The sequence below is a fragment of the Lissotriton vulgaris genome, chromosome 10, assembly GCF_964263255.1.
Source record: "Lissotriton vulgaris chromosome 10, aLisVul1.2, whole genome shotgun sequence".
NCBI lineage: Eukaryota > Metazoa > Chordata > Amphibia > Caudata > Salamandridae > Lissotriton > Lissotriton vulgaris.
The window spans coordinates 320431503-320448194 of record NC_141698.1 but is presented as its reverse complement, the minus strand read 5'-3'; the positions used below and the strand labels follow the sequence as shown (position 1 = coordinate 320448194).

The following is a 16692-nucleotide window of genomic DNA, read 5'->3' as shown; positions in this document are numbered from 1 at the left end:
TAAGTTTACAGCCACACAGCCTGTCCTTCACAATATTGGAGAGGAGCGACCAGTTTGGGTTGAAGTTTTTGGTTTGTAATGTTATCATCCTCGCATTCAAGATTTGGGTGACGCAGGCTTTCCCAATTGAACACCTAAGATATACTATATGCGAGAGAGATGGGGAATTTAGTGCGCTTAAGTCTATTTGAACGGCGTCTGCTGATGCCATTAAATATGACGGTCCAAGGATTGTGTTTGGTTTTGAATATGTTTCGAAGGACAAACTTCAAAGTACTGGGCATGGCCATAATGCATCTGCGGTAATATTTTAGATAGAGCACATGTTGGTCCACTTTTACATGTATGTATGCATGTGGCATTTCTATAGGGTGAACCTAGTCAATGGGCAGCACAGTACTGTCCCGGGTCAAAACCAAGCATAAAATCAAAGAGTGATAGGAGAGGTTGCTAGTTTGTGAACTATTAATGCCTTGTGATTTAGTGTTCTTTATAGAGGGGCGTCTTCAATGTTTTCCTAAATTGGAGCAGTGTTTTGATGGTCCTTTTGGATATGGGATTATTTTCCAGATCCCTGGTGCATAGATTGAAAAAACCTGCTGCCTTGCATTTTCTTAGCCTGAATTTTGATGGTGTCGTGCCCTTAAGGGATGCCAAATAAAGTCCAGCTGGCCATGGAGCACTACGTTACCAACATCCAGATGCAAGAGTACAAAGGCTTGAACAGAATCTTGTAGAAGACATTAAATAGCAGTGCAAGAGGTTTTCCATTGCTGACCCACCTTAACATTCGGGCCCAGATTTACTAAGATTTTCAGTGAGGTTGTGTCACATTTATGAAGGACCCTTGACACAAAATCCATTTTGACATTTATTAATGTCACAAAGTTGATTTGAGTGGCTTTGCGTGGTTTAGTAAATAGAAAAAAATTCAACAAGACACATAGCACTGCCTTGCATTCGTTTGTATTGGGTAAGTTTTGATTGGGTGGAACATTTGTGTTCCCATACATTTACACATGTACTATGACATTAACCCAGATTTACTAAGACTTGTAAACCTGGGATTGGGCCAAAACACTGTGCCTGCCTAACACAGGCATAATTCGGAGATCTATCTCCTTGTTACTTCCTCTTTTTATGTGTGATGCATAGAAAGAGAACATTGTTTTTTTATTGATTATTTTTGTGCAAGAAAATATCTCTCACTGCACACACGAAGCCCGCTTTAATGCAGGCACGCTTGCAACATGGTACAAGGGTGCCTTCACTGGCGCTAGGCAACAAACAGTGTACCAAACCTGGAAAACACAGAAGTGAAACAGATTTTTATTATACATGGCACATTTCTGCTCTTTCCCTTTCGAGCAACACAACAAGTTGACTTGGTGCATTGCATGTAACATTGGTATCCTTTCCCTTAGATGTTTTGTGTGCAAATGGAAGAGGAGGGAAGAAAGAGCGGGTGGTTGGTTCCTCGAGAAATTACGTGAAGCATTTTTCTAATTGGAAGACATGTCTCTGAAGGAGCATGTAAGTAAACTGTATGCCCTCACAGGTAGAACATGTGGAAAGATAACCAACCAGGTCACTGGTCCTCTTTCTATTAAATAGAAAGCTAAAGACCACAGTTCTTCTTTCAATGATTATAGGAAATCCATGGGCAAACTTACGTTTCTGAGAAGACGTAGAGCATAGTGATACATTTTGGAGGCTGAGGGGGGTCGAGATGATCAAGCCTGGCGATGGTATTGATGACTCCAAACATCACGGCGGCCTTCACCCAGTCATACACCAGATTGAAGTACGCTAAGCCAGCTATACGAACACAAAACAAATGAAATATTTTTAGGTTTCCCCAAAGGCAAGAACAAATAATATTCAAGGCCCATTCACGGGAGGGCCTAATATACAGAAAAACAATCAACAGGAGATGTTGGTTCTACAAAATTACTGTTTTGGAAGCTAATTAGATTTTTTTTTTAAATAAAAACTGAACGTTGTAAGCGGATTATTCTTAGATTTAGAAAAAAACTAAAAAATAAATAAAAAAAATACATAAAATGAACCCATTTGAAGCTTGTGATGAGGCGATCAGCAAGCACCTAAAGCTTTAGCACTTGGTAACTGTGTGATGGTGGGAAGGGTTTTGAGTTGCATTGTAGATGTTAACTGTGTTATGGTTATGAAGAACTTAAAATTGGTTTTGAAATGTCTTTTGGCAAAAGTTCCTACAAACTGTAATCCACATGACTTTGTAAAGGGGGTGAATAATGTGAATGCTGTAATGTAACTTGACTAGAAATTCTTGAGCATTTGACCAAGAAGGCCGACTTCAGTCTCAGAGACTATTTTCAAAGAAAAACAAAGAAACAGAGATAATCTTAGTTCTTGACCCACCTACTGACCAGTCTGAGAGACGGTTTACAAACTTCAAGTCAGAGGGGATGGTCAGGATGTACAGGAAGTGGAAAAGCACATCCACCAGAATGATTGCCCCCAGATGGACCATTGCGTGCAGACGGATGTCCCACATCTCATTCTCCTTACGCGTCACACTGGTGGAGTTTATCTGTTTTCAAGAAGAAGGCAGAAGAGCAAAGGCACATTTATCGAATCAATAGTATTTTGAAATTATTATACATTAAAACCCAAAGTTGAATCAACCCATGATGGTTCCCTGAATGGCAATGTAGAGGCAGGGTTTGCATGTCCCATGCAGGGATGAATCATATATGGCAGATTTAAAAATCAATGTCAATGGAGTTCCAAGAGAATCAAATGGTAGTGGTGGGAGCTAAAGCCGCCACAGCCTAAATTACATCACCTTATCTTGCCTGCTGAAACAAGAAAACACTAATTATATAAAATGTATCAACAGTCGAAAATGAAAACTCCACCAAGATTAATATTACTCCTAGGTTATGAGCAGAGGTATTGCGATTATGGTTTACTACTGCTAGCAATATTGAAATACTGCTGGGAATTACTACCAGGTGGTAAAAAAAATACAGCCATTAGACACATTTTGCTATGCATTTATTAGCTACAAAATACCACATTGGTAAAATACCATATTTCAAGAATTTTTTAACTTCATTAGTAAGATAGTACACCTGTAGGACAAAGATCTTATGCATATTTGTCGGAGTATTTAGCTGATACAGGTAACCACTCCGTCATATGGCACACGTTGGTTACTTTTTTTGGCCATTTTAAGACCAGCTTACACTTAATTTTATGATGATGATTAGTATTATTATTATAAATGTTATTGTTAGCATTATTATGTTCATGGATGGAATGATGGGAACTGGCCAATTAATCAGAATGGTCCCTTTGTGGGCCTTAGCTGTGGTTACAGGCCCGGGAAGTGAACATTCTGGGATGCCAGTTTCAAATGACCCTCTGCTGTGGTGCAACTGGGCAATCCCTAGTCAAAACAGAGACCGATGCGGGAGCAGGCGCTGCCTCTTAAGGGAAAGGATAAGAGATTACTTCATTCGTCCCAGGCATTGCCTCAGGCTCTTCAAAAGAAATCAGTTGACACATGGGTGTTAGGCTCCTCCTTTTGATATTTTTATTAGGAAGACCAATTAACCAGAATAAAAGTAGAAGATAATAAACTCAGTTTAGAAAGAGCCCTTTCATGAAAAAAATTGTAACTCTGCACCCACAGATATATTGAATCAGCTTGGGAACTTTTACCTCACACAGGTTTCCATGAAGATTCCATTGGGAATCACATGGTTAAAATGTTAATGGTTAAAATGTTGTTTCCATTCCCTCTGTATGGAGCATGGTGAAGAACGCTGTATATGAATTATGGATTCCCATGTGTAAATGCATTTTTTTCTAGTCCTTCCCCTACACCACACCAAGTGGGCCTATTATGATTTCGGACACCGTCACGGAAACGGGACCAGGGCCGATTTACCTCCGGCCGGCGGTCCCGACCATCTGAATATGATGCGACTGAACACTGTTCGGTCGCATACCCACATTTCCCTATGGGAGCACATGTAAACCGGCCATTGTACATGCTCCCCTGGGGAAATGGGAGGTTGTGTTAATCACTGCAACACCTCAAGGTGCCTGCCACAAGGTGCAGGGATTAACAGGGAGGCACCATAGGTGCCCCATCCACCTCAACCGGAAGCTGCAAGGGAAAGAGGGCCCTGTTAGGGGGCCCCCAAACAAGCTTTCTGATAGGGTTTCCATGTCGGAAAGGCCGTCATGGAAACCCTGCCGAAAACTGTGCATCGTAATCCGGATGACGTAAACCGCAGTCCGTTTGGATTACAGGCCGGTTCTGACTGGCCAATGGGCTCCTTGAGCCCGTTGGAAGCCAGCTGGAATGATCGGCCGGTTTCAATTCTGAGCGGCTGTAACATAATCAGCCAGTCAGAATTAGAGCCGAAATTGAGTATCAGAAAGCCTCCGCCCTGAGGTCGGGGGCTTCCCGAAACTCATCGTAATAGGCCCCTAAATGTGAGAGTGCTCTATTCTCATTCCCATCCTGCAAGGAGAGTTACGACAGCCAGTATCTGCAGCTTGCTCCCCTACCTACAGGGAAGGTCATTAATAGACATTCTTACCCAGTGGTGAAGGGTAGGGTGATTATACTTTATTATTATCATTAATAATATCGCTATGGTACATAATAATAATACATTATTATTATTAGCATTATTATTGATAACATAGCAATTATTATCATTAGCAGTAGTAGTAGTATCAGCAGCAGCAGTAGAGGCTGTTGTCATGATAACAGTAGAAGTAGTAACATGAAGACTACAGGCAGAAATGGCAATATTTTCACAGTGAGCAGTAATTTAGCAGTATAGATTTTACCAAAAGACAGAATATCCTCATTCTATAATGGGCACTACCAGAGGTTACCAATATCTATCAATTAGCTCCTCGGCTTCCCCAGAGGGTACAAGGGCACACATCATTCTACAAAGTTCGTTTTCCAAATTCACTTTGAAAGTGGCCCTCATGATATATTGTAATATCAGGATTGTACAAGCATTGACAAAATAAAATGTGTTTTGCTTTTTAGATGTGTGTACATACACTCTCACACCCACTCTGACACCCATACAGACACTCTCATATCTACTCTGACACCCATACACACACAGTCGCACCCTCTCACACCAGCTCACATACCCATACAGACACTCTCACACTTACACTCACACAGATACTCTCATACCCAGTCACACACACAGACACTCTCACACCTACAAACAGACACTCTCATAGCCACTCACATACACATACAGACAATCTCCCACCCCCTCTGATATCCATACAGACACTCACACCCACTCACATGCCCATACAGGCCCTCTCATACCCACCCACACACTGATACAGACCCTCTCACACCTAGTCACACACACAGACACTCACACCCACTTCCATACAGACACTCTCACACTTGCCCTGACATGCATATCACAGTCACTCAAATATTCAAATATGATCACATACACTCTGACTCGTATAGAGACACACCCACTCTCACACCCATACTGATACTCTAAAACACCATTAGACACCCATGTAGACACTTTCACACCCACTTACCCATACAGACACTCTCACAGACAATCTCACAGCCACTCTCACACGCAGTCACAGACACACTCACATCCACTCACACAACCTTACAGACACTCTCACACATATTCACATACCTATACATACACTCTCACCCCCCTCGGACATTCATTATGACACTCTCACACCAACTCGCATACCCACATGCTCTTACACCCACTCTTACTACTGTACAGACCCTCTCACACCTAGTCACAAACACTCTAACACCCATGCTGACACCCATAGAGACACTCTCACACCCACTGTGACACCTATACAGATACCCCCACTCCCTCTCTGACACCCATACAGACCTTTTCATATCCCCTCACATACCCATAAATATACTCTCATGCCCCTCATACAGACTCTCTCACACCCAGTCACACACACAAAAAGACACTCCTACCCACTCAGACACCCATACTCACACTCTCACAACCATGCACATAACTATACTCTCTCACAGCCCCTCTGATACCCATACAGACACTCTCACACCAACGTTTACTCTGATACAGACCCTCTCATACCTAGTCACACACACAGGCACTCTCACACCCACTCAGACACTGATACAGACACTCTTACCCCCACTCGCATACCGAAACAGACACTCTTAACACCTGCTCTAGCATGCATACAGACACTCTCACAACCACTCACACACACACACTCTCACATCCACTCTGACACCCATTCAGACACTCTCAAGCCCACTCTAAGACTTATACAGACCCTCTCACACGCATTCTCACACCCACTTATTTCATTTCAAAATACTTTATTCGGTTTTTGGATATAAAAACCATAAAAGCAACAATACCACATTTAATAGTACACAGTAAAACATAGTCTACGAGCACAAGCTCAGACCATTTATAAAAAGAGCATTCCATTTTAAAAATAGAAATGTAAAATGTTAACAAACAACCAATCGGAGACAACTGTAAGAATTTCATTAATTTACAATCAATTCGATCTCCCTGCAGTTTCTTAATTTTAGGGCTCAGTTTAAAAATCCGATCAAGAATAAGGTGCTTTCAGGATTCAACATTTGCAGGTAGCAAAGGGTTGGGCGAACCTGAATAAAATTAAATTTTTTTAAAAGGGGCTTTAAAAAAAATCTCTGTTGTGCATCATAGAGGGAACAAACAAATATAAAATGTACCAAATCCTGCGGAGACATATTGTCGCAGCCGCATGATGGTAACAATTGACCTCTATGAGAGCCCCTCGGAACAGCTAATAAAAAGGTGGAAATAGTCCAGCCGGAACCTTGTTAAGAAAAACCGCTCATGTCTTGAAATGGGCCATGATAGGTAAGGCTCCAATGATGGTGTAGTTTTGAGCATCACGTAATTGCGGACGCTCTGTTTTACCATTTCCACCCCCTCTCGATTAAGTTTTTTAATTTGAATAAAATATTTTTTCACAAACTCCACGTCTGCCTTAACAATTGAGTCAATCAATCAATCAATCAATCATGGCATTTGTATAGCGCGCTACTCACCCGGAAGGGTATCAAGGCGCTTGGGGGAAGGGGTCCGCTACTGCTCGAACAGCCAGGTCTTGAGTTGTCTCCTGAGGGCGAGGTGGTCCTGGGTCAGCCGGAGGTGGATGGTGAGGGAGTTCCATGTCTTGGCTGCCAGGTAGGAGAAGGATCTGCCTCCGGCGGTGGCTCTTCGGATGCGTGGTACGGTTGCGAGGGCGAGGCTGGTAGACCGTAGCTGGCGGGTGGGCGTGTAGAAGGTCAGGCGGTCGTTGAGGTACTTGGGGCCCAGGTCGTGGAGGGACTTGTGTGCGTGGGTGAGGAGCCTGAACGTGATCCTCTTGTCGACGGGGAGCCAGTGCAGGTGCCTCAGGTGGCCGGAGATGTGGCTGCGTCGGGGGATGTCCAGAATGAGTCGGGCGGAGGCGTTCTGGATGCGTTGGAGTCTTTTCTGTAGCTTGGCTGTGGTTCCGGCGTGGAGGGTGTTTCCGTAGTCCAGCCGGCTGGTGACGAGGGCCTGGGTGACCGTCTTCCTGGTTTCGGTCGGGATCCATCGGAAGATCTTGCGAAGCATGCAAAGGGTGTGAAAGCATGATGAGGATACGGCGTTGACTTGTCTGGTCATCGAAAGGGAGGAGTCCAGGATGAAGCCCAGGTTGCGTGCGTGGTCTGTTGGCTTGGGGGCGGTGCCCAGGGCTGGGGGCCACCAGGAGTCGTCCCAGGCGGAGGGTGATGGTCCCAGGATGAGGACTTCCGTCTTGTCTTGTCTGGATTTAAGAAAAGATCCGGGCGCCCCAATTCCAAAAAACAGCCTTTTAAATATTTTAGCCATGGGATGTTGAGCATGTGGTCCTGGGGCAATACTTCTTTTAGTAACAGGTGGTTTAAGAATAGATCTTTAGCCAGAATACTAGAGGCCGCAGTGCTATGATGTCACCAGTAAAGGGTATACTGGTTTCCTCATGAACTATTAAGTTAGAGGTTCCCTTTTCGACCCCCAAGAGTTGTTTTAAAAACATTTTCTCAACCACCCTAATGCCCCATGCTGCCACATATCCTAGTGCAACACTGTTTGCCTGATAGATCTTAAGTAAAGCCACTCACATACACATATGGACACTCTCACACCCCCCTGACATGCATACAGACACTTTCACATCCACTCACATGCTCATGGAGACACTCTCACATTCACTCTTATTCCGATACAGACCCTCTCACACCCAATCACACACATACAGACACTCTCACACCCACTCAGACACCCATACCGTCACTCTCAAATCCACTCACATACCCATTGGAGATTCTGATATCCATACAGACACTCTCACACCCACACACATATCAACCCCCACTTTAGAAAAACCATAGAAATTCACTGAAAAAAGTAAATGTTACAGGGACATTATAGTTAGGCTGACATTTCAAACGTACAAAACCATAGAAATTCAATAGTTATAATTACCTTGGGAAACAGCAAATACAATGACCGCCGAACAATGCGGGGCGAAAAATGAATGCTTCTGCACCACGCATTACATTTACAATGCAAGTCGTACTAATGACTTGCTTTAGATCAAGCAGCGTTAGACTTTAAGACCAACGCTTTCCCTACTGTTACGGTGACTGGAGTTGGAATAGTAAATTATACTATTCTGATGTCCAGCACCCTCTAAGGCAAGTTGTTGTAACCACTTGCGTTGTAAATGGAATGCGAATTAGTTGTTTCGCTTGTGTTGTTGAGGAACGCTTGAAAAATAAATGTATGGTTGTGTCATACAACCAGTAACTTCACCTAACAATAACTTACGTCCTGCAATACACTGCTTATGACCTCACTTATTACATCACTCATGACATGGTCAGTGACATCACTAATGACATCTCAGATGACATCATCCACAGAACAACTTACAAACCCACTCACATAACCACTCACGCACACAATGAAACACCTAAACAACCACTCACACATACATAATACTAGTTACTCACCCAGTCACATAAATAAACAGCAATATACACTCTCACTCACACACCCATATAGCCACTTAAACAGACATACACAAACCCATACAACACTCGCATACCAACGATCACAGCCACACATTCTCTTCAACATTCACTTACACACTTATACAACCATTTGCACACCCAATCACACAACAACAAGAGCAGACCAGGTCTTGGAATAGTGTGTCACTATGCCACTAACTCTGAAACAGTAAGATGCACATGTGTATAAATGTTTGTTGGAAGTTGTTAGACACACAAGGCTAGGAAGAAGTCCCATCAGACCACCCTGCTGGTGGATTTTACGTCATGTGGGACTTGCTGATCAGTCATTCCCACACTCAGCCATATAGTGCTGTAGTGGAAAAGAATGTCAGCGATCCAGCCATGATAGTTTGTCATGAAGTGGACTGAGTAAAGTGCAGTGCTCTAAGATATTGTGATGAATTTAAAAATGGCTACGCTGGCCCAGAGAGAAGGTGCATACTGGAGTCAGTGTGTCAATAGTTAAAAACACGCCAGGTAGGAAAATTGTACTACCCTATGGCGTTTGTGAAAATCGGTCGACATGTTTCAGCTTAAGGGGCAATTCCCCAGCTTTCTTCAGGACCTCAGGTTTATAATCGCTACTGCCACTGTAACCACAAGTGATGTTTAGTGATTAACACTTTAAATAAGTTTCCTAGTAGACAGGACAAATACATATCTACCAGGAACTAGAACCATTAGACGTCCACTGGCGGAGGAAAAGTGTATCTTCTTCCTATCAAAACAGAAAAGAATTTTCGTTGTTGCACAACAACATTAAATAACCGACACACAACCACCTGAATACAGAGTATGCGCATAGAACAACACAAGCATGAATTAATTTTACATTCTGCATATATAGACTAGAGCATACTAGCTCAATCACTCAGAGGCATTTCCTCACGGTGATACTCACCCAACTTTGTGTGGGTGAAGGCCTCACCTCACCCGGCAACCGCTCGGGAGCATGAGGCCCCGCTCTGCAGTGTAGAAAAGGGATAAAGTGAGTACGTAACTCTACTGTATCTTAGCCAATTGCTACTACACTATTAACCCAACGAACGTGTGATAGGTGCCCACATGCCAAACACAAGCCCACACACATCCACCCCAATGTACTCTTGCACAGTGCACATGCTGCGAAATACATAATATCACATAACCCAATGTGGACCCTTAAAAGCACCCTAGGCATTTAAGAGTTGGTTTATGGGTTCCATAGTAAAACAAGGCTTAATATAAATGCTTGTTTGTTACCTCACTAAATGCTTATTTAAAACCTCTTTTCTAGATTTAACATGGGGAACAAATATTGGCCCACAAGGGACCAACTCGGTAGCCCAAATATACCGGTTCCCATGATGGCAGAAATTGGTATCCTAACTTACTGCTCATAGGTATCAAGAAGTATACCAGAGAAATACATGTGAGGAACGTCTAGACTCAAACTACTTGTTTGTTCCAAAAAAGCTAACTATGGTGCGGGTGGTCTGGAAGGACGCTCACCTGTCCGTCGGTACCCCTGTCATGACACCAAGCGGATGTGGAGGTGCTAATAGGCGCATATTGAGCCTTTAAGTAACCACCGACGAGTGGTGATTAACACGGAAGAGAACAACAGGGCATGCGCGGAAAGAAACACTGTACCGAGGCGCATGCGCAGACAAGTCCCGAACTGCCGGAAAATGTTAGTTAATGTTTAATTACATCGAACATATTCCTCTATACGATATAGAGGAATATGTTCGATGTAGTTAGCTTTTTTGGAACAAACAAGTAGTTTGAGTCTAGACGTTCCTCACATGTATTTCTCTGGTATACTTCTTGATACCTATGAGCAGTAAGTTAGGATACCAATTTCTGCCATCATGGGAACCGGTATATTTGGGCTACCGAGTTGGTCCCTTGTGGGCCAATATTTGTTCCCCATGTTTAATCTAGAAAATAGGTTTTAAATAAGCATTTAGTGAGGTAACAAACAAGCATTTATATTAAGCCTTGTTTTACTATGGAACCCATAAACCAACTCTTAAATGCCTAGGGTGCTTTTAAGGGTCCACATTGGGTTATGTGATATTATGTATTTCGCAGCATGTGCACTGTGCAAGAGTACATCGGGGTGGATGTGTGTGGGCTTGTGTTTGGCATGTGGGCACCTATCACACGTTCGTTGGGTTAATAGTGTAGTAGCAATTGGCTAAGATACAGTAGAGTTACGTACTCACTTTATCCCTTTTCTACACTGCAGAGCGGGGCCTCATGCTCCCGAGCGGTTGCCGGGTGAGGTGAGGCCTTCACCCACACAAAGTTGGGTGAGTATCACCGTGAGGAAATGCCTCTGAGTGATTGAGCTAGTATGCTCTAGTCTATATATGCAGAATGTAAAATTAATTCATGCTTGTGTTGTTCTATGCGCATACTCTGTATTCAGGTGGTTGTGTGTCGGTTATTTAATGTTGTTGTGCAACAACGAAAATTCTTTTCTGTTTTGATAGGAAGAAGATACACTTTTCCTCCGCCAGTGGACGTCTAATGGTTCTAGTTCCTGGTAGATATGTATTTGTCCTGTCTACTAGGAAACTTATTTAAAGTGTTAATCACTAAACATCACTTGTGGTTACAGTGGCAGTAGCGATTATAAACCTGAGGTCCTGAAGAAAGCTGGGGAATTGCCCCTTAAGCTTAAACATGTCGACCGATTTTCACAAACGCCATAGGGTAGTACAATTTTCCTACCTGGCGTGTTTTTAACTATTGACACACTGACTCCAGTATGCACCTTCTCTCTGGGCCAGCGTAGCCATTTTTAAATTCATCACAATATCTTAGAGCACTGCACTTTACTCAGTCCACTTCATGACAAACTATCATGGCTGGATCGCTGACATTCTTTTCCACTACAGCACTATATGGCTGAGTGTGGGAATGACTGATCAGCAAGTCCCACATGACGTAAAATCCACCAGCAGGGTGGTCTGATGGGACTTCTTCCTAGCCTTGTGTGTCTAACAACTTCCAACAAACATTTATACACATGTGCATCTTACTGTTTCAGAGTTAGTGGCATAGTGACACACTATTCCAAGACCTGGTCTGCTCTTGTTGTTGTTTTGAATGTGACCAAGGGAATGAGCAGACAGGTCTATAAATATTCCCTTTGACCCTCCCCCCAATTGTGTTTTTGACACCCAATCACACACTCAAATAGCCAGTCAAACACCCACTCATTCAAATAATCACTCTTACACCCACCCATACACACAAAATCATTCACACACTCATACAACCTCTCATGCACCTGCACAGCTTCTTAAACTCTAACACGCGGTTATAACTAATTACCAAGCCTGGGCAGAGTATGCGGAGTTGTACTCCGCTGAGTTCCACAGAGTTAAAACAAAAACTCTGTGTAACTCCGCTCTGCCCCAGTCCCACCTCAATCAATCAATCAATCATATAATTTGTAAAGCGCACTACATACCCGAAAGGGTTTCAAGGCGCTGAGGGGTGGGAAGGAAGGGGGTACTGTTGCTACTGGTCCAACAACCAGGTCTTGAGTTGTCTCCTGAAGGTTAGAAGGTCTTCAGTATGTCATAGGATGAGGGGGAGGGTGTTCCAGGTCTTGGTGGCGCGATGGGAGAAGGATTTGCCTCCGGCTGTGGTTCTGCGGATGCGTGGGATGGTAGCCCAGGAGAGGTTTGCGGAGCAAAGATTCCTGTTGGGTACGTAGAAGGGTAGAAGGAGAGTCGACTTTTGAGATAGGCTGGGCCGGTCTTGTGGAGTGCCTTGTGTGCGTGGATCATGAGCTTGAAGGAGATTCTTCTGTCGACTGGCAGCTAGTGCAGGTTCCTCAGATAGAGGGTGATGGGGTCGCGGCGCGGGATGTCGAGGATCAGGCGTGCAGAGGCATTCTGGATTCTTTGCAGTCTGTTGATGAGCTTGGTCGGGGCTACGGCATAGAGGACGTTTCCGTAGTCGCGTCTGCTGCTGACTAGGGCATGGGTAACTGTTTCCCTTGTGTATGTCGGGAGCCATCTGTACATTTTGCGGAGCATCTGCAGGGTGTTGAAGCAGGAGGAGGAGACAGAGTTAACTTGTGTGGTCATGGTGAGTTTCGAGTCGAGGATGACTCCCAGGTTGCGTGTGTGGTTGATGGGTGCGGGGGGAGGGGTCCCAGTGATGTAGGCCACTAATAATCGTCCCACGCTGAGGGGTTGGGCCCAAGGATGAGGATCTCCTTGTGTGTGTTCAGTTTAAGGTGGCTATCCTCCATCCAGTCCGCGACGGCCTTCATTCCCTGGTGTAGGTTGGATTTGGCAGTGAAGGGGTCCTTGGTGAGGGAGAGGATCAGTTGCGTGTCGTCGGCGAGTTGAGGTTGTGATGTCGGGCGATGCGTGCGAGAGGCGCCATGTAGACGTTGAACAGCGTCGGGCTGAGGGAGGATCCCTGTGGGACGCCGCAGATGATCTTAGAGGTTTCGGATTGGAACAGGGGAGGCGGACTCTCTAGGTTCTGCCGGAGAGGAAGGAGGAGATCCAGTCCAGGGCCTTGTCTCGGATCCCTGCGTCCTGTAGTCGCGTGCGTAGTGTGCAATGGCAGACGGTATTGAAGGCGGCCGATAGGTCCAGGAGGATGAGGGCCGCCGTCTCGCCGTTGTCTAGTAGTATCCTGATGTCGTCTCTGGCGGCGATGAGGGCGGTCTCGGTGCTGTGGTTGCTGCGGAAACCTGACTGGGAGGTGTCCAGGATGCTGTTGTCTTTGAGGTAGCGGGTGAGTTGGATGTTGACTATCTTCTCGATGACCTTAGCTGGGAACGGAAGCAGGGAGATGGGGCAGACGTTTTTCAGTTCGCTTGGGTCTGCCTTTGGGTTTCTTCAGTAGAGCATTGATCTTGGCATGTTTCCAGCTTTCAGGGAAGGTCGTCGTCTCGAAGGAAAGGTTGATGATGTTGCGTAGGTGGGATGCGATGGAGCTGCCGGCTTTGTTGAAGATGTGGTGTGGAAAAGGGTCAGACGGCGAGCCGGAGTGGATTGTGCCCATGGTCTTGATTGTGTCTTCGATGCTCACGTTGGCCCAGGTTGTCGGTGGGTTGAGGTTGTTCCCGCGTGTTGGGCCCTGTTAGGGACATCCGAGGGTTGAAGCTATCGTGGATGTTGGGGATCTTGCGGTAGAAGAAGGAGGCGAGGGAGTCGCACAGGGCTTGTGACGGTGGGATGTCGTTGTCATTGGAGCTGGGGTTGGAGAGTTCCTTCACGACGTTGAAGAGCTCCCTGCTGTTGTGTGCGTTGTTGTTGAGGCGGTCTTTGAAGGAGGTTCTTTTGGCGGTCCTGATGAGGTGGTGGTGGTTGCGGATGGCGTCTTTGTGGGCTGTGCGGCGACTTCTCGCTGAGCCATATGTTACGACAGGTGCGCTTTGACGCTAGGAGTTCCGGAGTGAACCAGTTGGCTCTCTTGTTGGTGTCTTGAGGGTTGTTTTTGTCAGCGGGGCTAAGGTGTTGGTGCAGTCGTCCATCCATCGTCTGAGGGTGCGTGCGTCAGTGCCCCATTCCATCACAACACAGAAGCCACGGACAAAGGAGGAAGCAATGAGCTGCTGGGGTTGATTGGACCCTAATATACCCTTTGTCCAGACTTGGCTCATGGGGCACTGACTCCATTCTCTCTCAGCTTATTACATCAGGATTTCTGACAGAGCTAGGGAAACTAATGATATAAACTGTATATCAATACACATTGATAATAACAATATTATCACACACCTTTGTACATACACTTTAAAAATATTTTTCTGTGGTAAGACATTAGTGAGTGACAGGGGGAACGACAGCGCCCCGAAACATGTTGACCCTCACAGGAAAGAAAGCCCATTAACTTGCTTTTTCTCTCCGAATCACTTTTTTTAACAATACCAGCCAGTGTCTATTAAATATTTTTTCTACCACTAGGCCAGGTATTTTTTAACATCACCTTATATATCACCCTGACCCTACTGACACTCACTCCAATACACTCACATAGCACCCACATAAGAAAGGTGCTCCAGCGTAGTCGCTTGTTGCAGCACGCCCCATCCCGCAGCGGGAAGACCCCAATGATGAAGCATGACACCAAGGGCCCTTTTGGTGTGTGAGGGGTATTTTAACACACATTGTGTATTCCACGAACATCTGGACACACATTAACTCAGTTTGAGGTGGACCTTTTTGATCAACCGTACTTTCAGAAGAGGAGGATGCACCCACCTTGGTGCCGCTGAGCACCACCTCTTCACTCCCCCTTTTTGATATTATTTATTGGTGTTTGTTGAGACCCTGATGGTTTTCCTGTGGACGATGGCGATTCCTCCTCCAACTCCTTTGGTGCGGTCTCTGCGGGCGATCTTATATCTGTCGGGGATGGCTATGGCGATGTCTGAGGAGGAGGCTTCGTTCATCCAGGTCTCGGTCAGGAAGACAACGCCTGGAGATGCGGTGTCGAGTAGGTCCCAGAGCTCGGCGGCATATTTGCTGGCGGAGCGGGTGTTGATCAGGATGCATCGGAGCTGATTGTATTTTGTCGTGGCGGGTGTCTCTGCGTCTTCAATGCAGGAGAAACAGCAGTTCTGGCAGGCTACGGGGCCCTGGGTGCGCTTCGGGGTGGCCCTGCATCAGGCGGGGGTTCATCCTGGGTTGATAGTGATGAGGGTGCTGGTGTCGTATCAGAGGCGGTCTTCATGGCTTGTGCGGGGGCCAGGGGTTCTGGCGTGGGCGCGGTCCAGGCGTGGAAGGGCGCAGACGGGCTTGCCTTAGGATTGCCTTTGGCGTGCCAGCGGTGCGGCCGTGCAGCTGCTGCCATTTTAAGGGGAGCTGGGAGGGAGGAGCAGCTGGGAGTTGGGAGGCAGGGGTCAGCAAGTGGGCCCAGGGCCGCAGGGGCAGCAGCGGCGGCGGGAAAGCGATCAGTGGGCAAGGTGGGGCAAAGCCGAAGGCACAGGGCACAAAGCGCTAGTGAAGCTGCAGCGGGGGGAGCGACCTACCTTGAAGGTCAAGGGTCACTCTCTTCACCGCGCAGCTGCCGCCAATTTAAGGGGAGCTGGGAGGGAGGACCAGCTGGGAGGCGGGTATCAGGGGTCAGCGAGTGGGCACGGGGGCGGGGTGCAGGGACAGCAGCGGCGGCAGGAAAGCGATCAGTGGGCAAGGGGGGGAAAGCCAAGGGCACAAATCGCTGGTGGAGCTGCAGCTGGGGGGGGGGGGGCGACCTACCTGGAAGTTCAAGGGTCGCTCTCCTCACCACGCAGCTGCCTCCAATTTAAGGGGAGCTGGGAGGGAGGAGCAGCTGAGAGGTGGGAGTCAGGGGTCAGCGAGTGGGCACGGGGGGCGGGTCCTCAGGGGCAGCAGCGGTGGCAGGAAAGTGATCAGTGGGCAAGGGGGGGCAAAGCCAAGGGCACAGGGCACAAAGTGCTAGTGGAGCTGCAGCGGGGGGAGCGACCTCCCTGGAAGGTCGAGGGTCCTAATTTTCTTTAAAAAGTATACAAAAACCCATGTACCTTCTCTCTCACATCTGTG

At 46.3% G+C, this 16692-nt stretch overlaps 1 protein-coding gene across 1 annotated transcript in view; it reads right to left on the bottom strand.

Moving 5' to 3' along the window:
* The window catches only part of HHATL (hedgehog acyltransferase like), a 141670-nt gene that overhangs the window by 47722 nt on the left and 77256 nt on the right, over positions 1–16692 (bottom strand). The window contains exons 7-8 of the mRNA XM_086941090.1: positions 2401–2572; positions 1674–1818 (exon numbers count right to left, since the gene is read on the bottom strand). Coding sequence (XP_086797216.1) covers positions 1674–1818; positions 2401–2572 — 317 coding nt within the window. The remainder of the gene's footprint in view (positions 1–1673; positions 1819–2400; positions 2573–16692) is intronic.